Source organism: Myiozetetes cayanensis, unplaced genomic scaffold, assembly GCF_022539395.1.
Source record: "Myiozetetes cayanensis isolate MyiCay16 unplaced genomic scaffold, myiCay2020 scf27, whole genome shotgun sequence".
Classification (NCBI taxonomy): Eukaryota; Metazoa; Chordata; class Aves; order Passeriformes; family Tyrannidae; genus Myiozetetes; species Myiozetetes cayanensis.
In genome coordinates this window covers 389,781-416,941 of record NW_026087488.1, presented here as the reverse complement: position 1 = coordinate 416,941, position 27,161 = coordinate 389,781, and the positions used below count along the sequence as shown (strand labels likewise).

Genomic DNA, 27,161 nt, shown 5'->3' with positions numbered 1-27,161 from the left:
CCTGGGATTTCCTCCATGTCTTTCTAACTGAAGGCATAAAATAAATTTCTAATCAGATTACTTGGGGCTGAATGTAACGTAATCTAAAGCTCTATTTCTTGTGATACTTCTCTAAAACTGGATGCTCTCTTATCCTCTTCCTGCAGTGCTGATTGAAATGCTATAATCGCTTTCTCCCTCGTTTGCAAGCTCCCAAATCTGTTTCTGCTATGCCAGGGAAATCGGGATGTGACTGCTCCTTTGCAGAGAAATGGTTACTATTTTTGGGTTTTGGTCCATGTTGCATCGTCTCCTTTTGTTTCTCGCTGGCTCCCAGTTCCCAGTGCTGGTGTAGCTGCCCCATCCCAGCTCTCCCACCTGGGCAGTGCAGATGTCCATGCTCAGGTAGTAGTTAGCACCTAGGGAGACTCTAGTTGAAAGCCTGGGGTAGTGGGGAAGGGTCCCAGCCAGATCTCTGGGCTCCTGTGAGCCACTGCAGGGATGGGCTGACCTGCCTCCAGCCAGGCTGTGGCAAATGCCTGGCATAGCTCATGTATTTTTGGTGCTGTCCCTCGTGAGCGAGGGAGCCAGAAATATCTCCTGCACAGGGAGGCACGGAGGGTGACAGGGACGTATCCTGCGTCATCTAATGAGGCAGCACTGTGGCTCTGGCTGAAGGACTCCTGAGTCCCGGGAGCTGGGGTCAGCTGCACCTGCAGCTCAGGCGTGAACGGTGGGGCTGGGTCCCCCACGGGTGGAAATGCCCTGTTGGTGGCTGAGGAAGGTCAGTGAGCTACTCACCCATGGGGGCTTTCGTGTCATTGTAGCATCAACACACAAGCCAAAGTTATTACCTAAATGTATGGCTTCATAATAACAGTGTCATTTGTTCATCGCAGATTCAGTACTCTCAGGGATGAAGGCTCAATCTTGTCCCAATCTGATGTTTTCAGATCATTCTTTCTTAAAAGAGTGTCCAGAAGAAACTGTCGAGCTCTGCACAAGCGAGCCGGCCGCCAGGTGATGTATCAATCACGGCACGTCATTGTCCTGACCTGCCGTGCACTCCCTCCAGCCCCTCAGGCTTCCTCGTTTGCTGCCAAACTGTTTCTATGAAGAAAAAATGTCAGGGCATTTTTAGAGACGTATTTATTTCTTCATAAAACAGGGACAGCTGCTTACCCTGGAGATCATTTAGTCACTGAAGGGGTGATACTGAAGTTTTTAAAGGAAAGATGAAGACTTGGAGCCTCTTGAGCTGCAATGTTCTGTCTGAGGAGATGTCCTTTGGCACGTCTGGAGGGCTTTCAGGAGTGCTGGCACTGACAGGGCAGAGGTGGGGGCTTTCAGGTGCACCAGCCCTGACACTTTGTCTGCCTCCCCAGGCCTCACTGTCATCCTGCCTTGCTCCATCCCGGAGCAGCCATCAGATAGAAGAACCTAAGAAATACAAGGCAGCTTCTGCAGGGCTTGCCACAGCTGGAGGCAGTGTCCTCGGGAGCAGGAGGGTCCCTTTCCTTTCACCTGTGTGCCCAGTGGCTGAGCATCCAGCCCTTCGAGGAGAACCCATGACCGCCTCCCCCCCCCCAGCCCACCTCCAGCCCCTCACCATTTATTATCTTGCCCTCAGCCCTCAGCTGCAATGAGTCCAGAACCAATTGCTTCCAGTGTGGGCTGGGCAGCGTTTGAGTGGAGAGGGAATGTGGCTGAGTGTCTGCTCAAAGTGTTTCTCTATTTCCAAATAGGAGGGAATTGAACATCTTTAAAAATCAATACAAAGCCACTTCAGCATAAACCAAGAGGACATTAATACTTAACTTGTCTGGAAAAGGGGAGGAGAGATGTGGAAAATGTCTCCAGAGAGAGAGACTCAATGAAATTTGAATCTGCCTGTTTAATGTGAGAGGTAAAAGGTTTAAAATTAACCCCCTCCCCGTCCATTAACTGGAAGCTAATGAGGTGCTGGAGAATTGGTGTAATTTGGCAGGGAAATGGGACCTAATTTATTTTTCTTTCTCTTTTTTGTGCCTGAGAGATTTGACAGACTGATGGTTTCTGCTTGAAAGGAAGCAGGCAGATATTTTCTGCAGGAAGAGATCTGTTGATCCACCAAAAACTTTATTGAGAGGCTTGGCAGGGGAGTGAAGGGCTCTTTCCTGCCATGGGGTGCAGGTAGCACCCAGGTTTAATCCTCTTACCCACTCGCATTGTCTCACCACTACTCACAGTTTGGCATCATTTAATGTTGTTCTGAAGGGCAGAAATGCATTTTGGAGTGCTTGGAGAATGGGCCGGGCTTTTCCCTGTGGGGAAGTGGGAACCTTGACAATTGTCTGCTGGAAGTGCTGCTGCCTCAGCCTCCCCAGGGACCTCGGGATCTGGTGAAATACAAAAATATTGATCTTGGGTTTATGTTTGGATCTTGAGTCTCTGGAGAGCTCTACATGCACAGTGTAGGTTGGGATGGGTGCTGTGGTGACACTGAACCGCTGTCTGGTTTATCTGGGGTGAATTCGTATACTGTGTTGACAAAAATAACATCACGGCTGTTTTTATCTGACTTACAGTAGGATGCAGAAAGAGATTACGGTGATGATGGGGGGTTGTTGTTGAATTTAAAGAATCCATCTGAGTAGAGATTGTGCTGAAACACTTAGAGATGGTCAGAGCTGAGGTTATGTTGATCTCCTTAAGGATGGCTGGCAGGGGAGGGGAGTGATAGGAAGGAGGGTGACAGGCAGGAGGAGGCAGCAGGAGCGAGCGGCTGCTCCCTGCCAGATGTGGTCTGTGGCCTCTTGTGAGCTGTTTCTCCTGAGCAAACACATTAATTACAGACTTTGCCAGGGGAGCCCCATGCACTGTTAATGATTGACTGCCCCAGCTGGGGGTTTCCAGGCAGCTCCTGCTCCATGCCGGGCTGTTGCTCTGTGGGTGGGGAGCAGAGGGCTGTTCTCCCCATCATTGCCTAAGAGCTGCTGCAGGTCCCACTTGAGTGGACGGTGGCTGTGGTTGCCTGCAGCCTGCATGTGGCCCCCTACCAGACTCCTGTTTGTGGCAGGGTACCCCCAAAGCCCTGACATGACAGCTGTGACATTTTGTAGAGCAGCCACCCAGGGGCCCGGTGCCCTGCTGCCAGCAGGATTCTGCCCTCCCTGCTCTAAGACCAGGCTGATTAAACCCACCCACGGGGAATGCTTCCATGGGCTTGACCAAATGCAGGAGGATTGTTTCGACTGTATCTGGATGGCTGCAGGGATGCGGAGCACCAGTGGGCTTTGGGGAGGGGCCAGTGTCCTGTCCCGGGCTGGGTGGGATGTTCTCATGTATGTTCCCACACATGCTGGCAGCATGGATGGTGCTTTCGTCCCTCAGACAAGGAGCTTGCTCAAAGTGCTATAGTTTGTGCTGTGCCTAATTTCTGTGAAAATTAAACTGGCAGAGGAGGAAGGTGAGACAAGGGGGGCAAAGGGACCTGAGTGTTTTATCACCACAGCAACACAGGCTTCCAGGGAAAGGTTCTGAGGTGAGAAGTAGATCATTTACAGTTTACTTAATAAAAGAAATAACTCTCATTTCCTGGAGGGAGCTGTGTGCCAGCTCCTGGTGTGAGGGACAGGCTGGAGGGCCTGTGCTGCCCTGCTGCTGTAGCCTGGGCTCAGTGGGGAGAGATGGTCAGCCCTGCAGATGGATGGCAGCGTTGGGGGGGGGAGTCCCGTGGGGGTTTGCTGCGGTAAGGGGCACATCTGCGAGGCAGGAGAAAGTCCTCCTGCTGTGCAGGTTGAAGGGGCGGTGCTGGCATTTCATCCCTTAGGAGCCCCGGACAGTCGGGTCCCTGGTCCCTTGGCCAGGTCCCTGTTGCCCCGCAGAGCCGGTCCGGGGGTGTGCGGGGACACACGCACGGCCCGAGGGGAAGGGGGAGCCGAGCTGCCGCCGTTCCGCAGCCGCTCCCCGCGGGGCTCCGCTCGTTACCGGCGGCGCGGGGCGCGCGCGGGGCGGCGCGGGGCGGCGCGGGGCGGGGGCGGTCGCGGCCGTGGACGCGCCGGTGCCGGGCTCGGTCGGCGGCGGTGGTGGCGATGTCCCGGGCGGGCGGCAGGACGCGGTCCCGGCGCGCGGGCGTGCGGGCGGCCGTGGTGCTGATCGGGCTGCTGCACCGCTCCCGGCAGAGCAGCGAGAGAAGGTGACAGCGCGGGGAGCCGGGGGGAGCTGGGTACCGGCGGCCGAGCGGAACCCGGGGCTGCGTGGGGGCTCGGGGCCAGCGGCGGGAGCGGCGGATGGAGCTTCTGGGCGGTGGGTGCCGGCTGCGATACCGGGAGCCGAAAACCAGGCACCGGGATAACCGTGACCCGCTCACGGTGTGCGCTGTGTGCCGGCAGCGGTACCGGGAACCAGACAAGGGGAGCCGGGAGAGCAGTGACCCGCTCACGCTGTGTGCCGGCAGCGGTACCGGGAGCCGGTGATAACCGTGACCCGTTTGGGACGCGTGCCCGCGCGTGTGTGCGGGGCTGCATTACAGCCTCCTCGAGCCAGGTTAGCCCCGGCACCCACTGCCGCTGCTGCTGCAGACCCCGGAGGACCAGCTCGGTCCTCAGGGCGCCCGTGCAGGCAGAACTGCTGTAACTCGGCTCCGCAGCTTGTCTGCTCCGGGAACAGCTGACAAATGGTTTCATCTTTCATTGCCGAAGCCACGGGCTGTACTTCGTGTTCAACTTTGTGCCGTAGGAAATGGCTTGTTTGCAGTACTGTGCGAGCTGGCATCTGCTCCGCGGGCTCCGCTCCCCCCGCTTTGCACGGGAGTTGCTGTTGGCATCAGAGATTGACCCCGTGCTGATCTGTGCGGGCTGCCTCGGGCAGGGAGTTCTCTCCTCCAGGACTCTGCTGCTCTGGCAACTTCGGTGTTAAACATAGTCAGAAATATATACCCAAACCTCACAGTGTGTGTACCTCTAGTTTGGGGTGAAAGTGATGTGGGCACTCCTGCAGACTGAGGGCGTTTTTTGTTTGTTTCTTTTTTCTTGGTTCAGTTTGTGATCTTACATCAAACCCGTATGAATGAAGAATCGATTATTTAGAATGTTTATTGTAGAGTATCCTCCCACTCCCTAATCTATGAACATGAAAAATCAGAGTAAGGCAACTGGGAAGGAAGGTTTTTGTCCATCCCCAGTTGTGGGTTGCAGGTCTGTACCCCATTTTTCGGTGCTTCTGCCATAGGGACTTTGCCTTGGACAGCTGGTGCCCTTGAGAGCAGGATTTCAGTGGTACTTTAATGTTTGAACAGTGGCCTTCCGAGGGAGTTCATGTGTCACTGTTGCTTTGGGATATTTTCTTCTCCTTTCTGGGGTTTTCGGTAGATCATAAAAGCTGAACAGATGGAAAAGAACAACCTACAGGTCCTGACTTCCCTGAGTGAGCAGCAGTGATGGATTATCACCTAAGCTGAGCCATGGCTGGGATCCCTATACCTCTCTCCTTCACAGGCTGGGAGATGGGGTGTGGAGACTGCACTGGGGCTCACTGGTGGGCTTGACCATTCCTGTCCCTGCTGTTGCTCCCTTGGGTTTTGTCTTGCTTAGCCCAGGCCCACCCTTGTCATAGTTCTGTCCGTGGACCATGGGCTCTGGCTATGGGCCAGCAAGTTTTGGGGGGCTGACTGGTTGCAGAGGCAGCCTGTAGTCTCTTCTCCCACTTCCATGTGCTGTGTTTGTGGAGCGTCAGAGTGCCAGGGAGGTGTGTGCTGCCACAAGTGTCCAAATGCTCCTCTGGATGTTGTCCCCACTGCAACCTGTTGGCCATCCTGTGTTTGCCTTGAGGCCAGTGACTGCTTTACCAGTCACATCAAGAAAGACTCCCAGAGCTGTCTTTCCCCCAGGTACCAGGTTTCTATGAATGGGCTCAGCATGACACTGAAGGGCTGAGAAAAAACCTGGCTCTGAACTTGCACAGGAATCTGCCCTGTGATGTGCAAGTCTGGTTTTTATTTTTGTTTTTTTCTCCAGCATCATGTTGTGCACAAACTGTCTCAGTGCAGTTCTTGCTGCGGGGTTTACTGAGTACAGCAGGAATCACACAGACATCTCAAGGGGAGAACAAGACCCTGAGGAGGTTTTTTCCTGTCTGCTGCAGCCTGAGGAACCTCCATGGGAGTGATTGCAAGAATTCAAGCAGTGCTTTATAGTGGTTGCTTCATCTTATGCAAGCTGCCAGGGCCATCAAAGTGACATAATCTTCAGGAAAAGGAAAGGACTGCTAGCGGCATCGTCAAAAGGGACTCAGTTCCTCCACCTGCTCCTATTTGCTTTTTTTTCCTCCTACATTCAGTCTTTGTTCTGCATTTGCAATTGAATTTTGCTTTCCATGAGCCATATGCAAGCCTGGCAGGATCTGTGGCAGCTGCAGAGTCCCTGGTGGCCCATGTCCCTTTCTTGTTAGCAACCCAGCAAAGTGCAGTTCAACACACCACCTTCACCAGGCTCCCCTCACAGAACTGGGTGATGCTTACCTGCCCCTTCACCTGCAATCTGCCACCTATGCCTCCCCTGCTGAGGGGAGGGGAGCATCAGGGAACCCTGGGGGGTGGCTGCTACTGTGGGCTCCTCCTGGCTCCTGTGCTGCTCTGGAAATCTGGAATTTGGACTGTATTTCTATCTAAACGAATTTTCCTGAATGTCCTATGTGCAAGTGAGGTGATGAGATGGTGGCTGTGGAGTAAAGCTGGTGGGTGGGTGCCTCGGTGTGGGGCATCCCTCCGTTCACAGTCTCCCTTTGCCGTTTGGCATCAGTCCCATGGTGCTCGGAGATGCAGGTTTCTGGGAGCTGTTCTCTGCAATTTGCAAATTATTGAATCAGCTCGGAAACGGCTGCCCGAGGCTTCTGGCTCAGGTTTGGCAGGAATAGGATCAGACGAGCCTTCTGGTCTGAAAACGTCTGCATGTGCCTTGGCTGATTTACTCAGATCTACAGAAAATCTCCACTTTCTCTGCTCCTATAAGGGAAAGCAGACAGCACGTTTTGTAAAAGATAAAAACTTCTTCCTACCATTACTTGCATATCAAGCTTTACTGTCCTGGTTTGGCCCAGGGAGAAGTCCTTGGCCAGTTGGAAAGATTCCAGTGGCTGTTGAGGTGCAGGCCAAGCAGGAGTCAGCTCCTCACCACACTCCCGAGCAGGACGGGTGGTGCAGCAGGGACCCCCACGGCCAGCAGAGGCAGCTGGGACCCCACAGCCAGTGTGGGCAGGGGACCCCCATGGCCAGCAGAGGCAGCTGAGACTCCCATGGCCAGTGCAGGCAGCAAGGATCCACTGCCTGCACAAGGGCGGGACGCTCCGAACTGTTCAACAATGTTTATTCTCTGTTCCGAGGGGTAATTAAAGCCAACCCCATTGGCAGTAAATGTCACCTAGCTCCGAGGCTGGCTGTGATCCCTTTTGGGGGTGGTGCACTGGTGATGCTGTGTGTGTGCAGGTGCAGGCTGGCAGTTTGCAAATGTGTAATTTATTGAGAGAAATGTGGACCAGAAAATGCTGCTTTTTTTTTTTCCTGACTTTGAGGCTTCTGTGTGAGAAGGTAATGCTGCAGGGCCATCCTGAGCCAGGACATAACAAGGTAAATCAGTTTTTAGGGAAGATGTTCCATGGTGGGGGCTCTGCTCAGTGCTCTGGCAGCTCTGCAGCACTGGCTGCTTGGGCAGGAGTCCAGGTCTTGGGGGGCTCTGGAGCCTTGGGTCTGTCTGACTTTGGTGGAAGCCTGCAGCAGTGCGTGTCCTCTGCTTATGTCCTCCCTGGGATGAGTGATGATGCAGCGAGATCTTGCTTGCCTGGCATCCCGGGATTGGGTGGAGAGCTGATCAAAGTCAGGGCAAGGTGCTTTGTTCAGGCACTCACTGCAGATTTCCAGGTGTAAACCCTCATCAAGGTGCCCTTGTCCATGTTGCAAAAAACCCACAGTGTTGGTTGGATGATTTTTTTGCAATTTGTGAGCAGCTGCCGAGGGTTCCTGGCCACTGCTGCTCTACCTGGGGTATCGGCAGGTGTTTGTGTCCTGGGAGCCAGGGGTCAGTCCCAGCCGTGTGGGGGATGGAGAGGAGCCCCTCGCAGAGGGAGGGTGAGCAGCCTGCTCCCCACTCCCACTGCCTGCTGCTGACAGGGCTGAGCTCAGGTAGGGGGAGCATGGAAAGCAATATGGAACCATGGTCCCCTCTGAAAACTTTACAGACTGGGCACAGAATATTAAATAAACTAAAAAGGAAGCAGCTGGCAAGGTAATGCCCATCAAGGATAAAAGATGATGAGTCCAGAAATAGAGGCTGTTAATTTACAGGACAGTCATTGCTGACCTTCTCAAGGATGCAACATCTGACAGGCGGAACTTGTTGCTGTAGGAGTTTGGCACCTCCTTAGGCCAGGTTTGATCTGTGGAATTAAGTGTAGGCATAAGGGTAACCTGGGATGCTCCTGTCTCATTTACACAGCATGACAGAGGTAGAGCCAACCGTTTAGTGTGGAGCACTTCGCTGTGTCAGGTAATATGTTGACATCTCCCCTTCCAACGTGTGATTTATATGAACGTACTGTGTCAATTTGGAGCCCATCTGGGAAATCAGATGGACAAAATGAGAAGGTGGGATACATTAGGAGTTTTTCATTAGGGTTTGGGCTGAGAGAGCAAGAGGGAAGTGTGTACTTGGAGTCAGAGTCTGTCTGGGAACACTTTGGGGGTTCGGGCAGCTCTGGCTCTGTGCTCAACAGGACTTTTAAATCAGAATTTCAGTATGTCAGTGGGGTTTACCAAATTTAGGGTATGAATTTAAAGGTACTTTTGGGATGTGATCAGGGATACTTTAAAGAGAAAGACCTCACCTACCCTCACGCTGCTGGGAGCTCACCAATGCCCATGCATTCAAAATGGGGTTAAAAATGCCCATTTTCTCCCACTTTGGGAGAAGCCAGGGGAGCAGCCCTGGCCTGCTGTGCTCTGCCTCCCTGGGAGCTGGCAACAGCTGGGTCCTGGATGGGACCACGTCAGGATGGCAGAGCTGATCTCAGTCTCCATTAGGAAACCCTGCAGTCGGCCCTGCATAACTGCATTAAGGTATTTCCTTAATTAGATTTACTAAGTATGCAGGATTCTAATTCTTTCTTTTCCTTCATTCTTAATTTGCCTAATGAGAAAAACAAAGAAATAAAATTACTAAAGCGATGCCTGTGCTTCCTTCTGGAGAGACCAGTGTCCAGCCATGCGGCTCTGGAGGCTGCTCTCACCCGTCCTGTGCACTGGTGCCCAGCTGTGGCCATGGCCAGGGTGGGTGCAGGGGCACTGGGGGCAGGCAGAGCCGCCCTGGTGCCTGCTGGGCACCAGGTGTCCCCTTGGGAAGCGAGCACAGTGCTGTGACCTTTGGTTGCATTGTCGATGCTGGAGCCGCACATCTCCTGTGGTGCCAGCGAGAGGTGAGTGCAGGGTGAGCTGCATGGCATCCCCAGCCTCGTTCTTTGCTGGCAGGGGCACCTGTGACCTTTGCTGTGGTTTGGGCTCTGCAGAGACTTGAATTCTCAGTGCCAGCTGGGCACTGTGTCTCAGTGTGGGGCTGCCAAGAGCCCCTGCTGGCTCTGGGGTCACTTCAGGGAGATCCTTGGATTGTACCCTGGTGCACAGACAAAGACGTGCTGATCTTCCTCATGATTCATTTATCATCCTGTGAGGGTAATCTGTTTGGGAAATCGACCACTAGCCCTTGACCCCAGCGCTGATGGCAGATTGAATCACTGGCATCTGTGATTGGGCTTCAACATAACAGATTCCCAGTGTGGAGGCCCGTTCCAAGTGGTGGTTGGGCATGGGCTTGTTTTGCTCTCCCAGAACTGCAGGAGCAGTTCCATCAATTTGGCCCCAAAGAAGCAGCATGTGACAGAGGAACGTGTTGTTAAGTTGGGTGATTTTATAATACTTAGAATATGATACTATGGCAACCCACTACAAATCCCAGATCAAATCAAATTATTTGTGCGCATCCCTATAACTTTAATCTTTGCAAAGTCGTATCCATTTTATGCCTTTGAGGCTGCTGCGCAGCTGAGTGCAATCAGGCAGAGCTCAGGGTTCAAAGCAAGGAGAGCAGAGGATGAGTGGTTTGCTCCAGATCAGGCTGTGCTTTAGTGTCCTAGAAAGTCAAAGAGCAAACAGGGAAAATCTGTCATCCTCGGCATTTATCAGCAGTGGAGTCATGGTGAGATTGAGGAGAGCAGAGAGGGAAGGAGCTAGATAAACAGTGTGGGTGGGCAGGAGAGGAATTCTGCTATTGCTCCACATTGCTTCAATTCATTTTTTGCATGGAAAAATTGCCAAGAGCTCAAAAGAGATATAACAATGTAAATTTAACCTACTCTGAGACCAAAAAAAAAAAAAAAAAGAATATGTATTTTGGTTTAATATAATGGGAAACATCAGTCCTTGGTCTGGATTCACGTTTGAACACAACCTGGTGGGTGTTTCTCTCAGTTACTCTGGCTGTGGCTGCACTGCTGGCACAGCCCAAGTGGTGCTGCAGCCCCCAGTGCCTTGCGGCTGTGAGGAGACTGTTGCTGGTCCCACTTTGCCTTCCCAACATCCCCACTGCCTCCCTGCTTCATCCCCACTTCATCCCCTTAGCATTCCTTGGCTTCTCTGTGACACAGGGCCTTGCCAAGGAGGGGCTGGAGCCACCCGAGCTTCCCCCATGATCGGCAGGTGATTGTCACCTGCTGTCACAAGAGATGGGACTTGGGAGGAGAGGACAGTGTGAGTGGGAGGGCAGGGCCCAGTGGGGCTGGTGGTGAGGGCAAGTGTTTCCAGAGGTTAGGTGTGCACCCTCTGGCAGGAGCTATGTGTTTTGGAGGGGGCCTCAGAGGGCATCAGTGCCCACTGCTGTGCACACTGTGCTGTGTGGAGCCATCCCGGGGCAGGCTGCCATGGGAACCAAACCTCGTTATGGTGAGATAAACAGTTGGACATTTTGGCCCGGTTTCTGCAGGACTAACCTGGCAGGGACGAGAGGAAACTAAATTAAATCTCTGATTTTCTGACTCCCCGAGGAGCATCTGGCAGTGCTGCTGTGTGACAGCATGGCTGCCTGCCCAGGAACTGCTGGGTGAGAGGGATGGGGATTTTGTTGAGTGGAGGGTTGAGGCCATGCCTTTCTGAGGTTTAGGGGGCTTTTGTCCGTAGCATGGTGTCTGCTCCCTACTTCCCCGGGGTCTTGCATCTTCCTGATGCTTCTTGTTGCCTCCAAATATAGTGCCTGTGCCAGGTGCCCTGTTGTCAAAGGGGCCCTTGGCTGGGTGCCCCCAAACCCATGTTGGGGTGTCCCTGGGTGTCACCAAGCTGGGAGCCTCCTCTGCTGCCAGAAGGCTGCTCAGCCTCAGGTCCTGCCCTGGTAGAGAAGGTGCTGGAGGGAGAGAAGCCATGGGCATGGGCTGTCACAGGAACCCAGCCTTGCTGTCCCTGCACCACCAGCACCACACAGGGGCAGTGAGGGCTCACAGCCTGCCCTAGGCATGGGGCTTTTCTGGTTACTTTTATCCCTCTCTAATGCTGTCTGTTGGGTTTTTTCTCAGATTCCAGATATTACTGTACAGGCAGCCACATGCCAAGGCTTTGCCAAGGGAGATAACCCTTATCTCCTGCCTTGCATGCTGGCTCGGGCAGGGGAGAGCTGACACGCCTGTGTTTGGTTTTCCAGGAAGCAGGAGCTGCTGAACAGTGCGGATGTGACCGTCCCGGAGCGGCCACTGTCACCCCCCCTCACCGCCCCACCGACCATGAAGGTGAGTGCGCAGGCACCGCGGTGCTGGGCCGGGCCGTGGGCGCGCAGTCCGGCCGAGGCACTGGTTTTGGAAAGCCAGGCTGGTGAGGAACGGCACTTCCAACGCAGCAGCTGTACGGATTAGGGCTGTTCCCGCGGGAGCAGCAGTAGGTGGTTTCTGGAATTCAGCCGGCAGCCTGTTCCAACACCATCCATCTATCCATCCGTGGCAGCAGGGCATGTGTGCCAGCGGCCCATCCTGCGCTGCCGCTCACATTATGCAATCGGGAGCAGTAATGCCAAGCAGGGTGCTGAGTTCCAGTGCTGTTTTCTTTCCAGTAACCCTCCCCAAGCACTGTGGTGGGAGGCTCTGTGCCAGCACGAGGCAGACAGTGTGTCCCTGGCAGGTGGGCACTGCTGCAGGGGCCAACCTACCGCTCTCTCCTGCCAGGGACCACTTGGCCACTGCTAAGCTGTGCCAGGCATAGGGAACTCCAGAGATGCCAAACAGAAATAAAACCATGTGTTTTCCAGGCTGGAAGTTGTCTGTGGGCCTCTGGGTTTGTCTGCATGTCTCCTTTTTTGGAGGTTCCTAGTGCCCCTGCTGCCACTTTGGTCTCCCTGCCACTAGCTCAAGGCAGGCAGTGTGTGCTGATATTTAAGAGTTGGGCCTCAAGGTGCCTGGGACAGGAGATGTCAGGGATTAAGGAGCCATCAACTTGATGAAGGGAAAGTTGAGGTGACTGTGTTTGGGAGGTGGAGACGTGGTTCTCAGGAGTCAGTTGGGTTCTCCGGTGGAGGCAGCCAGTGCAGAGGATGCGAGTGGTCACTTGGCCCCGGCATAAGCTGAGCCTGCCATGAGATGCTGCGCAGCATGAATGCATTGAGTCGAAGTCCTTGGTCCTCATCCTGCTCTGCCCTGTTCTTGGTAGACTCTAAGGTGCTTCCCAGAGATCTGTGCAAGGCTTAGTATGACAGAGAGGGATGGGGATAGGCATGGGTGTTTGGACAGGAGCAAGTCACTGGCAGCTGAGACTGCCTGTGCTTTGTCAGAGCCATGCAGGCATTCTGGCCAAAGAGGCTGCATTCTGGCTGCAACACCTCCCTGGTGCTGCTGGGATGGGAAGGCCCTGTTGGTGCTGGTGCCCATTCTGCAGCTCCTGAGCCAGTAGCATGGGTTGTCCTGCACTGACTCTGAATGGATTTACATCTGGGATTCATTCAGCTTGTTTGGAAGGGGTGTGGCTTTTTTGTGCATACAGATTTCCAGGAAGAGAGGGATTTTCTAGCTCTTGTCCAGTGCCTGGTTTCTCCTGCCACTCTCCCAGGAGAGTGCCCACCAGAGGGGCACAGTGCATCTTGCTGCAGGGCCGTGAGTCCCTCCGTGGGGCCGTGCATCCCATCATGGGGCTTTACATCCTGCCCGTGGAGCTTTGCATTGCATCCCAGCAGGCACCTGCCCGTCCTCTGCAAACCCTCACTGCTTCCTGCCCAACCTGTTCTGGGCACTTTGCCTCTCAGGGGAGCCACCCTTTGAAATAACAAGGCAGCCGTCCTGCTGTGCCTCTGGCTTGGGGAAATATTAACGAAGGGAGGTGTGGGGCTGGGCAGGATGGCCGGGCTGGTGCTTGGCCGCTCTTGCTGGGTGCCCGTGAGGAAGATTTGCCGCGGCAGCAGTCGTGGCTGCGTGGCTGATGCGGGGGGCGGCTGATGCCGAGAAAGTAATGAATTTCTTCCAGGATTGCTGGTGAGTGCTACGACATATGGGGGGAAGTGCTGGGGAGGGGTACTGGCACAGCTCTGCTCGCTGCCCTCCATCCGTGGCAGCTCCTGCCTGATGCAGGGTTTTTCTGGGTATCATTTTATTTGTAAACCTCTAAAGCAGCCACTTACTGGCCACTGCCAGTGCCAGAAGTTGCCAGCTACAACTTCTCCAAGTGCTCCTTGTTCACAGGGATACGCCACTAAACTCACGACCCAGGCCAAAGTTTGTCTTGTGAAAGTGGCAGGGCAGTGCTGCACGCTCTGGGCTGCCTTTGGTGTCATTGCAGATGCCAGTGCAGGTTCAGTTTGGAGCAAAAGTCCAAGCACAGTCAGTGCAGTGAGTGTCATCCCTTCTGCTGGCTGCACCCTCGGTGGGTGACATGGCTTCTTGCTGGCACCACAAAGGTGTCATTATACACACACTGTAATTACCAAAATGTTTGTGGCCTGGTGAGGCCAGCTCTAAGTATGTACAATGCCCTGAAGAGCACAGACTGCTGCATGCTTTGTTCAGTACATGTGAGCATTTTCTGCAGGACTCACTGTAGCAGGTAGATCTGGTTCCACGGTGGTCAGGTCTTGTCTCTGGCTACCTGAAACTACCCAAATTGACTCAAAGAACATTTAAACTTGGAGATAAACGAAATCCAAACCAAGCTCAAACTAAGAAAAAGCCTTTTTAAAGAGTGTCCAGCTGTGGGCACAGAGCTGTCTGAGACAAGGTTCTTTTTAACTGCCACAGGAATGGTAGGTAAGGGTGGGCTTAGTCTAAGGCTGTTAACATGGCCAGGGCTGTGTTTGAGCCACAGCTGCCCCACCTGTGCCAGCAGCTGTAGACTGCTCTTGCTGTAAATTTGACCTTTGCTCATCACAGTTATTAAAGGAAAATCTCTCAGGTTTTCCTTTGGCCTTTGATTTTTATTTTTTCATCTCCTCCTCTGTTTTTTTCTTCTTTTTTTTGTGTTTTGAGAAATTCAGTCTATTCTATGAGTTCACTAAAAATCAGCTCCCAGGCCTTCCCCCTTTTCATCATGATTCCTTCCTGCTCCGAATTGCACAACCCTCTCCTGCAAACTGTTTCTGATAGCTGGTAGCATGGGAGCTGCTGATCCTGCTTTCTGCTCTCCACCCAGGTTGGCAGTGTCTGCCATGGCCCAGCCCCTCCTCAGCCGTGTGAGCTGGGATTACTGCACCTGGAACAGGGCGGGAGGCCAGGAGCAAACACGGGTTAGTGGGGAGGAGGGATGAGAAGAGAGACAGGGCTGCTGCGTCACACCTCCAGAAAAGCCACTTACTGGTTTACTGGAGGTGCCACAACATTCACAGCTGTAGTTTGACTGGGTAATTTATTTGTGTGTACCTGAGAGCAGGAAAAGCTGGGCAAGGATTGTCTAGTTGAGGTTCAGCTGTGCTGAAGGGGTGGAGGGGTGGCCCTGGAGTAGCTTCTCATCGCAGGGGCTGCCACCAGGACCAGTGCCCCACTGGGAAGCACAGGCAGATCAGGGTGGGAAAGGGGTTACCTGAAGTACCCTATCACCAAGGGTGAGAGCGTGGCTGAGTGACTGGTGTGGTTTTGGCACCTCTCGTGGAGAGCTCTGGTTGGATTCTTGTCCCTGGACCCCCTCACTACACATCACCCAAGACTCAGGGCCATGTGCCCTGTGTGTGTGGTGGCTGCGGGTCCTCCCCCAGCACTGGCCAGGCAGGGCAGCCACAGCCCTTGAGCCAGGCAGCAGAATGGGCTGACTGTGGGACTGGTGCTCTGCAGAGGGCACACACAGCATTTCTAATTGGAGTCAGGCTGACTAATCTCTTTAGTTCACTTGGCAAGTGGCGAGTGGGGATTAACCCTGCACCGGGCAGCACAGTGCCACTGGCAGCGGCTTTACTAACACTGCTGTGATTAGGAAAAGAAAGTACTCAAGATCACTGACCAAATCATGCACACAACTGGGGAGTTGAGGGGGCCAAGGGCTGCTGGTGAAGGGAGCTCCAGCAGTGATGCTGACCTCTGAGTTGGGCTGGACAGGAGCTCCTGGGGTCACAGCTGCCCACTCATGCGTGGGGAGCAGGACAAGTGCCGTGGCCTCGCTCAGCCCCTTTTCCCAGGCTTCCCTGGAAATGGAATGTGGACCAGGAGCCCTTGGGTAGTCAGGTTGCTGCTGCCCCTCACTAATCCATGTGCTGTCCACAGTGGTACAGGGGGGCACTTGGTATGGGATGTCTGCAGGCCCCAACTCTGCTCAGCAGCAGGACTGGATGGGGTATCTTGAAGGTGCACCCCCTCAGTTATGGATGGAGTCTCTTCCCCATTTCTGCTGAGGGCCAGAGCCAGGGTGCCCGGTCTGGGGTGAGGATCCAGTGTCCCTGCTGTGATGTGGCTTGGGCTGGCTTGCCTTGTGTCCACTTCATCAAACAAGAGATTTCCTTCTTTTCTTTTCAGTCGGCAGAATTCTTCGAAATGCTGGAAAAAATGCAGGTGAGCAGCAGTGTGCATGCCAGGAATAGCAGGATATTCCCCTCAGCAGAGCCTGTGAGGGCAGAGGCCCCACAGCACCTCCTACATTACCATGCTGGGAGGCTCATCCTGAGCACAGGCTCCCCTTTCAGCCACTTGGGTCAGAGCTATCTCTAGGTAGCAAAATACCCTCATGTTGGTGGGCCAACTGCCTGTGTTGCTGAAAACATCTCAATTGTACAATCCATTCATTTTGTTCCAAACAGGCACCAAAACTGGAAGAACAGAGGTCTGGAAGCCAGAAACACAAGGTTGGTTGATTTTTGTTTCTTATGGGGATCTCTTCACATGCCCTCCCCCCCAGAGGTTGAGTGTGATCAACAAAGACAGTCACTGAGGGGCTGGAAAGGATTTAGATGTTATCTGAAAACAAGACACTGATTGAATTGCAAAGATGGGAATTTGGTGCCTGTAAATCCTTAATCCAGCTTTATGTCCAGGCCAGAGCATTTCAGTGTTGAGCTGTCTAAAAGGGTTGGGGTTTGCCACAGCACTGGGAAGTTGCACCGATAGCGGAACCCCCTTCAGACAGGACTTACCCTGCATTGCCACCTTCCTGTAGACCCTGAGCACGGAGGGGTCCCTGCACCGTGTCCCTGGGCAGCACAGGGGTACCACTCCAGGGCTCACACCCCTTGCTGTGGTCTCACCTGACAGGAGCATCGCTCTCCGTTACCACGTGGCACATGGCGTGGGATGGGAGGGACCAGAGCAGCGGGTGATGGAGGTGCTCTCCAGGTTGTGTGTGCAAGTCTGGGGTGAAGAGATGGCTGGTTGGGAACAGATGGTCATAGATGGTGTTTTGGTTCTTTTTTCCAGGAAGACTACATCCCATACCCCAGCATTGATGAGGTGAGTGCACTGAACCCCCATGAATGCCTTCTGGGCTGGACTCCTTCCCCCGGTGCCAGGACTTGGGTCTGCTGCAGGAGGGGGAAGAACGTGGGGCAATGAGCTCTGCACCCCGCATCCACGCCCCTGTCCTGTCTGACCCGTCATGGCACATGTCTCTCCAGATCCTAGAGAAGGGCAGGCCGTACCCATTGGTCATCCTGCCCCAGTTTGGGGGGTACTGGATCGAAGACCCAGAAAACCTTGGCACGCCCACTTCATCCGACAGCAGCATCTGCGAGGAGGAGGAGGAGAACCTCAGCCCCAGCACCTATGGCTACAAGCTGGAGTGCAAGGGAGAGGCCAGAGCCTACCGCAAGCATTTCCTGGGGAAGGTGGGTGCCCCCACCCCTCGGGGCTAAAAATGGCACACCCTTGCCCAAGAAAAACTCTCCAGTTGTGAACAAAATGGGTAAATTTTGCAACTTTCTCCTTTGCAAGGAGTGAAGGCCCCAAAAGGTTCTCAGCATTGCAGTGATGGCCACACACAGAGCCTTCACCCCTGACCCCACAGCTACAGGGATCCCAGGACACCAGGCTCTGAGCCTCCTGTCTGTGGGGAGCCTGGGCTTGACCAGATGCACGGGCCCAGCATGGCAGCCCCTGCCCTCTTGCTCACAGTCCTGTAATCCTCTTTGGCCCTCTGAACACACCGAGAGCAGGGTGCTAAAGTCCACTGGCAGAGGGATTACAGCCCTTTTCCTGGCAAGGGAGAGAGAGTGTGTGTCTCTTGGGGTCGGGAGGGTTGCAGGGTGGCAGGTGAGTGTCCGGACAGCGTCCTTGCCATTGGTAAGCTGCTTCCCTGCCGCTAACATGCTTTTTTCTATTTTTAGGATCATTTAAATTTCTACTGTACAGCCAGCAGCCTCGGAAATCTGATCCTTTCTGTTAGATGTGAGGAGACAGATGGCACAGAATATTTAAGGGTTATACTCAGGTATGGAAAAAAATGCCTTGTTTAACAAAATGTTCTCTCTTTGGGAGTCCCCGGTTTCTACAGCAAATTCTTGAGCCAGACTGGCAGCAGTGTGCAGGGGGTCAGGGTGGGATGGGAAGCAGTGGTAGCATCCTTGTGTTTCTGTGCTGGGACTGCCCAAACCTGATAATGAACATGAGACTTTGATCTGTTGCTAAACCCGCTGGAACTGAGTGTAAACCTCTGCAGGTTTAATCCTCTCTGCGTTAACACCAGTCACATCTCTCACCATCCCTCTGTAAGCTGACAGGACCCAGCATGTCTGAAGCATTTTGTCATTTCTCTCCAAACTATGAATATTTGAAGAGCTGCAGAGTTGAGAAGACAAATTGAGCCTTTGCTCACTAACCAGGCCAACAAATGGAGCGCAACGGTGTTTCCCAACAGCTGGCATGGCTTTGCTGTAGACATTCCCTGATGTCTGTCTGCTCGTTGTTTCTTTGCTAGGTCTAAAGTGAAGACATTGCATGAAAGGATCCCACTGGCAGGATTCAGCAAGCTTCCAAGTATCCCCCAGATTGCCAAGGTAAAATGCCCAGCTGGGCTGGGGCACCTGCAGCAAAGCCTATGCCAGTGCACCTCAGGCAGCGTTGAGATGTGTGAGGATGTGTCGGACAGCGTTGGGCAGCAGTGCCTTGACTCTCAGGTCAAGGGGCATGTGGGTGGTGCTACGTGCTGTTAGGTTCCTGCTGATGCCAGGCAGGTCACTGGTATCTTGGAGAAGAGATGAGAAAGAGGTACCACCTTTGACCCACAGAGAGACCTGAGACTTGTTTTGCTGCATCCTCAGTTGGGTGCCAGCCAGGTGACATCCAGTGAGAGGATGTGAAGCAGGGAGCTCCTGTAATCAGATGCTGGCTTTGGCTTCTTTATAACACATTCATGGCCTTGCTGTGAAGTTTTGGCCAGGGACCCACCACTGACTGCTCTTTCCTTTTGCCCACAGGCCTTCTGTGATGATGCCTCTGGGCTGAAGTTTAACCCGGTTCTCTACCCCAAGGTGAGGTAACCTGCCCAGCAGGGATGCTGAGAACCCCACCTGGGGCAACTGTTGGAAACCTTTGGCCTAATTATGTGGGAATTTGACTTCTTTCCCCTTTCTGCTCTCCTGGTGCTGCCCAGCCATTGCTGTACCCTGTTGCAGCTCCTGTGTGCTCTCCCCACCCCCCACCATGAGGACTGGTGTCACGGCCCGTGGGTTTGATCTTTTGGCTGTCACGTTTTGAACTACCTGGCGAAACAATTGCTATTTTGCTTTCCTGCAGGCATCCCAGATGATAGTGTCGTATGATGAACACGAGGTCAACAACACATTCAAGTTTGGTGTGATCTATCAGAAGTTCAGGCAGGTGAGTTGCCTCAATGCCACTCTCGTGGAGCATGTCCCTGCGCACCAGAGAGCCGTGTTTCATGAGCACAGACTCAACCCTGTTGTTAAGTCTGCCACATGCAGCACCACTGTGTCCTCAATGACTGCGTTTCTTATTGCTGGGATGTTTTCCCTACTCATTAAAAAATGATATGACTGAAAAATCTCAGCATGGAAATCAGCCCACAAGCTGCTGTAGGGAAAAGCGGATGTGAGAATGGATTTTAGCAGGCGTGGTATTTTAATCAGATGTATGTTTAGACAGCAAAACAGCTATGTTTGTCTAGAGGGACTGTGGGCTCTGAAGACAGGCACTTGCTGAAAACGCTGTCATTAGTTGGGGGACTCAGGATGGGGAGTGCAGAGGCAGCTCAGCCTCAGAACTCACCAAGAATTATTCTGACAGGCACTCTAATTATCTTACATATTGCATTTTGGATTTGACTGAGTGACTCATGCAAGGCCACAATTAGGGTCTCAGTGTTTTGAAATACAGCACGTGGAGGGTGATTAGGGCTTGGATTTTCCAATGGAGGATTCACTTGTGTTTTGATATTTTCTGGACATTATCCTAAGGTCCTTGCTGCGGGTCAGAAGTAGCTCTCAGCAGTTTTACGCTGGAGTGTCCTGGGGGCCAAGCAGGCTGTGACAGCTCACAGACAGTGGTGGTGGCCAGTGGTTGGTGTGGTGGTGCCATCTGGGAAGCAGAGGTGGGGAGCGGCCTGGAACAAGGTGCTGGTCACACCCCAGGGACCCTGTGGATGGAGCAGGAGATGGCAGGGGATGGACAGACAGGGAGATGGGGGCTGTCAGCAGATGCACCCTGTGTTTTGCAGACCCAAGAGGAGGAGCTGTTTGGCAATAATGAAGAGAGCACTGCCTTCAAGAACTTTCTAAGTTTTCTGGGAGACACCATAACACTCCAGGACTTCAAAGGGTAAGTAAGATAAAACCGATGATTTTACAAATACATTAACAAGAGACTATGTCATATGTAAAAATATCTATGTGCGAGAACAGAAGTCATCTCACTCATGAGCGGGATATGCAGAGCAGAAGTAAATATAGCTTCGGCTTGTTTTTCAAAGCTGGGGGAGTTTTCAAAAAAAAAAAAAAAAATTGGAGCTGCCAAGAGAGAAAAACTTATTTCCCTGCAGCTCTGAGGTGGTGATAAAATCTGGCTATGTTCAGCCATAGATGGAAGCAACTATGTGTGGAACTGTGCCGTGCCCAATGTCGTGGCTCAGCTGTGGGTGCCTCCAGGGTGGTTGCTGCAGCAGCCACAGTGTGGGCAGAGACCCCTGCTGCTGGTGAGGGATAATGAGACCACCAGTCCCACAGCTGGTACCCACAGCTGTGGTCAGCCCTGGCTGACTGACCTTGCTCTGTGCACACCCTGTATTTCAGGGTGGTGATGGCGATGCTTGGTTACAACATGTGACATGGTTTGTTCTTTCCGTTTGCTCACTTCTAGATAAAGATAAATGAGCTGGGCTGTTCCATCAGCCTGTCCCCTGACAGCCACTGGCACTCTCTGTGAGGCTTTTAATTAATATTTCTTCCTTTCTCCCTGCCTTTCCCTTCATCTCCAGTTTTCGAGGAGGCCTGGATGTCAGCCACGGGCAGACGGGAGCAGAATCTGTGTACACGGTGTTCAGGGACAGGGAGATAATGTTTCATGTCTCTACAAAGCTGCCTTTTACCGAAGGAGACACACAACAAGTAAGAGAGACGAGTTTCCTTGCACAGAAGGGTCTGAGTGGGGATGCACTGACGTTGCCCTGCCCAGTGCCGTGGGTACTGCCGAGCCCTAGCACCACAGCACCATGGCAGCAGTTGTTTGGCTTCCCAGCCCGGGCTGGCATTTGCTTCCATGGGAGTGGAACCGCCTGGCATTACCAACCCGATGTTCTTCCTTCCTGCTTAGCTCCAGAGGAAGAGGCACATTGGCAATGACATCGTGGCAATTATCTTCCAAGAGGAGAACACGCCGTTTGTCCCAGACATGATTGCCTCCAACTTCCTGCACGCCTACATTGTGGTGCAGGTGGAAAACCCCGAGGCGGATAACACAACGTACAGGGTAAGGGCAATCCCAACATGCATGTACTTGTTTTTTCTTCAGCATCTTTTGACAAGGGCATGGAGTGACAGGGCAAGGGGGAATGGCTTCCCACTGACAGAAGGCAGGGTTAGATTAGAGAGATTAGAAGGAAATTCTTCCCCGTGAGGGTGGTGAGGCCTTGGCACAGGTTGCCTAGAAAAGCTGTGGCTGCCCTATCACTGGAGTTGTTCAAGGCCAGGTTGGATGCGGCTTGGAGCAACCTGGTCTAGTGGAAAGTGTCTCTGCCCATGGCAGGGGTGTATGAATAGATGATCTTTAATATCCCTTCCAACCCAACCCATTCCATAAATCGATCATCTCAGACTAAGTTCTGGAGGTGGCTGCCCAGCACCTTCCCCATGCTCGGTGACACAACCAGTGTTAGGCCTAGCGGGCTCTCGTACCTTGTCCTGAACACACATATGTATGCACACAGGTGTATTATGTATGTATTGTTCTGTGATGTGTGTATACAGACATCGGTGTATAGAATACATGTGTGTATAACAGCTCCTGTAACAGCTCATTTGTTAAAGAGTTTTGATGCTCCTTGGTGTTTGAATGTGCCTTGGAACAGCTCACATCCATCTGACACAGCACCTGGGTGTAGGTAGCATAAACCATGTTATCCTGCTGCACCCGTGAGAATAACATGTCTTTTGGCTCTGCAGGTGTCAGTCACAGCCCGGGAAGATGTCCCCTCCTTTGGCCCACCCCTGCCGCACCCGCCGGTGTTCCAGAAGGTAGGAGCTGAGGGAAGCACATTCCAAGACATAAAAAAAGTAGATATGTATGTCCGAGATGTTTCCAAGCATTTCCACCTTCTTGGGGAAAACATGACTTCTGGAGTTGATCTGCACTGATCTTGGTTTCCAGTGAGGCCCTGGGGTTTATGGTAGGGTGAGTGGCCATGCACCGGTGCGTGGCATCACCCATACAAGGCAGCAATGGCAGCTCTGGTGCCAGGGCATCTGTGTTGGTGCAGAAGGGCACCCCAAACCTGTCTGGGGTTTTCCACCAATGCTTCCACATCTGGAGGGGCTTCAGGGTGCTGTGAGATGATGTTTTGGGTTGGTACAGCTCCAGGGATATGGAGAGTCTTACAATAGCAGGTGTTTTCCACCTTGGCTCTGTCCCTGCAGAGCCCTGAGTTCCGAGAGTTCCTGCTGACCAAGCTTATCAACGCTGAGAACGCCTGCTGCAAGTCTGACAAGTTTGCGAAGCTGGAGGTAATGCTGCCCATGTGTCCCTGCCCAGCACCATGGCAGGTGTGGGGAATTCCCCCATTCCTCCTCAAAGCCACCATTCCCTGTTGAAATGGGTCAGTGCTTGCAGGGACAAGTGACTGGAGCGTGATGGCCATGAGGCCTCATGGGGCAGGCACTGCCCTCGAGGAGGGACAAGCCAGCTGTGCAGTGGGTCGGTGCCACTGCTCCTCCCTCGGGGCCCCTGGCTGAGTCCCTTCCCATTCCTGCAGGACCGGACACGGGCTGCCTTGTTGGACAACCTTCACGATGAGCTCCATGGGCACACGCAGACCATGCTGGGTCTGGGGTCCGAGGAAGACAAACTGGAGAATGGGGGTCATGGAGGCTTTCTGGAGTCTTTCAAGGTAAAGCCCTGCCCTTGCCAAGAGCAAAGCTAAAATGCATCCAGGGCTGGCAAAACACATGTTGGTGGGAGACACAGATGAGCAGTGTTGGTGGACAAGAGGTGCCCCCTGAGGATAGGGTGCTGGGAAGAGGTGGAGGCTGCTGCCACCACCACCTGCTCAGTCCACCAGCACCTGAGCTGGCCCCAATGGGAGCAGATGCAGGCTGGTGTGATCTCCATTGTTGTTGGTGAGTGTCCCCCTTGTGGTGACCTCTCTGGAGCCCTTGAGCACTTCCACCAGTGTGCTGTGGCATTTTTAATGTGTCCAGAGGGATGTCAGTCCAGGGCCAGACCCCACCACGTGCTGTGCCTGCCGCTGGGCTCTGCTGTGACGGCATGTCCTGCTCCTGTCACCAGTTGCTGGATGCCGTTGTGTGACAGGGAGCAGGAGAGATTCCTGAGGTGACTACCATGGCAAGCAAGGGGGAGGTGCTGGTCATTGTGCTTAAAGAAGGAGGTGGAATGAAAGTGGGTGGGGGGTAGAGAGGGGAAGGGGTGCTGGGTGTGCTGGAGGGACTGGGTGAGTATGAGGTAGAGCAGATGGTGTGGGGAGAAGGAACAGAGGTAAAATGCTGTGGAGGAAACTGAGTAACCACTGGCCTTAGGGTCAGTGATTGGCTGGGCAGTGGGGACATCCCTCGAGATAGAGGGGCAGCACCTGAATCTGGGGGAATGAGCCATTGGCAGGTGTCTCTGGTGGAACTGCCTCGTAGCGGGGACGGGGCTGATGTAGAGCTGCCATCTCTGTGTGGACAGGAGGGCTGTCCTGGCTGCAACTCTGCTGAGACAGCTCCTGCAGTTACTTCACAGGCACAGTGATATCTATAGCCCAGAGAAGTGGGCACTGGTAGATGAGTCGCCTCATCCTGCACCTGGAGGATGGGGCCATGAGTGTGCATCTCCCCAGACCCTACTGCAGTGGGGGGAGGCTCAGGTGTGTCCTGTTTCAGTGTGAGACACAGGAAGGGAACTGCTGTGCAGTCAGTCATACATCATAGCATTCACACCAGGGGCTTGGCACTGAGGTTAAAGTCATGGTTTGACTCACTTTGTGTGTGTGAGGAGACAGACCGTGCTCTCTTGGCATTGCAGGGAGTGCTGGGGTGGGAGGTGAGCCCCATGATCTGTGCTGGGCTGCGCCTGCCTGGCCTCCTTGGGCCTGCGCTGCTGGGCTGCCTGCTGGCTTATGTCCTGCACCGTGCCTTGTTGGAGTGACCAGGGAGACACAGACGGTAAATGAGGGCTGGAAGGGGTGAGACCTGGTCCTCATGATACCTTTTTGCCCAATGCTTCACACCCACAACCCGGCTTGCAGCCCCATTCCCCTGGCCAGACGACCAGGGGACCAGCTCTCAGAGGTGAGCAGAGCACATTTCTGCTGGGCCAGGAGCGAGCAAGAGGTGCCTTTGCCTCTGCTGCAGGGAGAGGAACTGCTCTGCGGGGAGAGGGTGTTGGGGCACCCTGCAGAGCTTCCCAGCTCAGGGCAGGAGCCTGCAGGGTGTGAACACCCACAGGCACTGCTGGGCAGCAAAGCGACCGGTCACTTTTACCTACAAACACTGTCAAATGACTTGTGGATTGCTGCTAACCCAAATAAATCTGGTCTGATGGACTCTGGCTTGGTGTTTGTTATTGGATGTGTAGGGGGGAATGTTGGGGCTGTGCTCTCCAGCACTGGGGGCTCTGTGAGAGCTCAGGGCTGCAGCTTCCCCTTACCCCAGTGTGGGTCTGCCTGCAGCTCCATGACCCCTAGGGCCAGCAGTAAACAGGTACCTGTGCACTGTGGATGCAGTGCTGGCACCTTCAGGAATCTGGCCTGCGATGGCTCAGTTCTTCTCTTTAGACCGGGCTGGGATTCAGGGGCTGGAGGAGCAGCAGCCATGGCACAGTGATGGCACAGCACAGGGAACAGCTGCGAAGGGAACAGGGAAAGGTGACTGCTGTGAAGAGTGAGGGAAGGGGGCTGCTTGATGAGGAGATGTGAAGATCAAAGGGAGCAGGGAGAGTCTACAGCTGCTGTGGGGCCACTGCTGTGAGGCTCACCTCCGGTCTCTTCCAGAGGTGGATGGACCAAACCTGCAGCAGAGCTTCAGGTTGAATGTATTCTCAAGCTATTAGCTCACTGAAGAACAGAAGCCCTTTCGTGTGGCTGTGAAACCTCCAGGTCAGGAGCTGTTTTGGGGCAGGCTGGAGAAGTCTGTCAGTGCAGGAGAGGTGCAGGCAGGGCTGGAGGCTCTGTGGGATCTGTCCTCTCCAAGTCCAGGGAGAATCGTGGGAGGTGTGCACACAAACATGGCTTATGATTCGCTTGTGGTCCCCGTTCCTGGCAAGGGTTCTGGAACATTGGTCAGGCATCGGGCAGGAGGCTGGATGTGGGGCTTGTGTCTGCTGCTCCTGGTCCCATAGGTGCAGTCCTTGGTATCACAGAGCAATGGGGGGAAAAATCTGGTGTTGTGGTGGCTGTGGGGCTCCCTAAGGGTGGCACCTGCCAGGGCTGCTGCTGCCACCAGTCCGGTTGTTGTTGGGGTGTGCTGGTTCTTGGGGAGGCCCAGACAGGTTGCTCTCCCATGTGCCTGGGGGAGACCTGGAGCTGGGGAGGGGTTCTGGGGCCAGCACCCCACAGAGTGGTGATGACCTGCTGTCCCCCGTCCCCTGTGCCACAGAGAGCCATCCGGGTGCGCAGCCACTCCATGGAGACGATGGTGGGCTGCCAGAAGAAGCACCATGGCAGTGGCATCCCAGGCAGCCTCAGTGGGGGCATCGCACACAACAGCGGCGAGGTGACCAAGACCACCTTCTCAGTGAGTGCAGCCACACGTCCCTGTGTCCTGCTGTCCCTCTGTCCCACTGTTCCTCCTCTGTCCAGTGCACTGCAGCTCAGTGGGGCACTGTGCTGACAGTCTTGCAGTCCCCTGCATGGGCAGCAAGGGTAAAGGAGAGGGGACCACTTGAGTAGACCATGGGTTTGGGTGCCTTGTTCAACTTGGGCTTGTTTTTTGGAAGAACCAAAGATGAGCTTTCTGAGATTTTCAGCCCCAAGGTACAAAGGAGATGGAAGTTCTGACATTACATGTTTTCTAGATGCGTAGGCTGGGAATTGCAGGCAGCACAATTCCGTGCAGGCTGTTTAGTTTCTGAGCTCCAAGGAGGGAGCTGTGCTCTCCAACCCAGACTGTTCTCTGCTTTCAGCCCCCTGTACCAGCCACTGCTGCCAAGAACCAGTCCAGGAGCCCCATCAAGCGCCGGTCAGGGCTGTTCCCTCGCCTGCACACGACGTCGGAGAGCCAGCTGGAGAGCAGGACAAGGTGGTAAGTTTGTCATCGCCCTGTCACTAAGGTTAAAGGACCCTATTGCGTGTGTTAAACATGAGGAAAACTGTTGGTGGGTGCTAGAAACCTATGCCAGGATGCAGCCCCTCCTTTTCACAGAACCAGCAACAAGAGCTGCTTCTGCTATGTTTGAGAAATTGCACCTTGGATCCCTTCCCTCTGTTTTAAATCAAAGTGGTGGTACCCATAGAGCATCTGTCACTCTCACAGTTTATATTTGGTGTTGGGGAATATAATTTGACCATCCTTTTTAAGTCTCTTGTATAACTCGTGCAACCTGTCTCTTTTTACCCTCAGTGACAGTGTTTCTGGAGCCCAGAAGACACCAGATTTGGGACATTCTTCCCAAGAGATGAAGTCTGAAACCTCGTCCAACCCTAGCTCCCCTGAAATATGCCCCAACAAAGACAGGTGAGCCGGGAGGAGTCCATCCTACAGACATCAGGGACTTTGTCAAACAAAATCATCGCCAGGTTTTACTGTAAATAAGTTGGATACTAAGGGGAGAAAAGATCCTTGTGACTCATGAACACAGCTCCCTTATGGTCTTCCCAAAGAAGAGCCAGGAGCAGTATTTGACAGAGGCTGCCCAAATCCTCAGGGCACAGGAGCTGGGGAGGCTGCAATACCCATTCCTCCCTGCCAAGGGGAAGTCAGCTGCACCCTGGGCTTCCTGCTGGGCCACCCACCCACCACCTTATCCCACACCTTTCGATGTGGTCATGTACAGAAGCAACCTTAAAGGTTCGTCCCTACGGAAGCACTTTGCTCCAAGGGGGCAGGAAGGTCTGTCCCACTGTCACA

General features: G+C 53.7%; 1 protein-coding gene across 6 annotated transcripts in view; it reads left to right on the top strand.

The window, feature by feature from the left end:
- The window catches only part of RAP1GAP2 (RAP1 GTPase activating protein 2), a 57,050-nt gene that overhangs the window by 23,244 nt on the left and 6,645 nt on the right, over positions 1-27,161 (top strand). For 4 of the 6 annotated variants that reach the window (XM_050321743.1, XM_050321740.1, XM_050321741.1 and 1 more), the window contains 18 exons: positions 11,691-11,775; positions 15,961-15,996; positions 16,242-16,286; positions 16,855-16,887; positions 17,052-17,261; positions 17,760-17,863; positions 18,350-18,428; positions 18,849-18,902; positions 19,168-19,251; positions 20,108-20,208; positions 20,864-20,993; positions 21,199-21,354; positions 22,047-22,118; positions 22,518-22,604; positions 22,853-22,987; positions 25,692-25,829; positions 26,218-26,336; positions 26,655-26,768. In XM_050321743.1, the coding sequence (XP_050177700.1) occupies positions 11,691-11,775; positions 15,961-15,996; positions 16,242-16,286; positions 16,855-16,887; positions 17,052-17,261; positions 17,760-17,863; positions 18,350-18,428; positions 18,849-18,902; positions 19,168-19,251; positions 20,108-20,208; positions 20,864-20,993; positions 21,199-21,354; positions 22,047-22,118; positions 22,518-22,604; positions 22,853-22,987; positions 25,692-25,829; positions 26,218-26,336; positions 26,655-26,768 (1,782 nt within the window). Of the gene's footprint in view, positions 1-4,033; positions 4,157-11,690; positions 11,776-15,960; positions 15,997-16,241; positions 16,287-16,854; positions 16,888-17,051; positions 17,262-17,759; positions 17,864-18,349; positions 18,429-18,848; positions 18,903-19,167; positions 19,252-20,107; positions 20,209-20,863; positions 20,994-21,198; positions 21,355-22,046; positions 22,119-22,517; positions 22,605-22,852; positions 22,988-25,691; positions 25,830-26,217; positions 26,337-26,654; positions 26,769-27,161 lie in introns of those variants that run through there. The other 2 variants (XM_050321745.1, XM_050321744.1) reach the window with 1 other exon arrangement.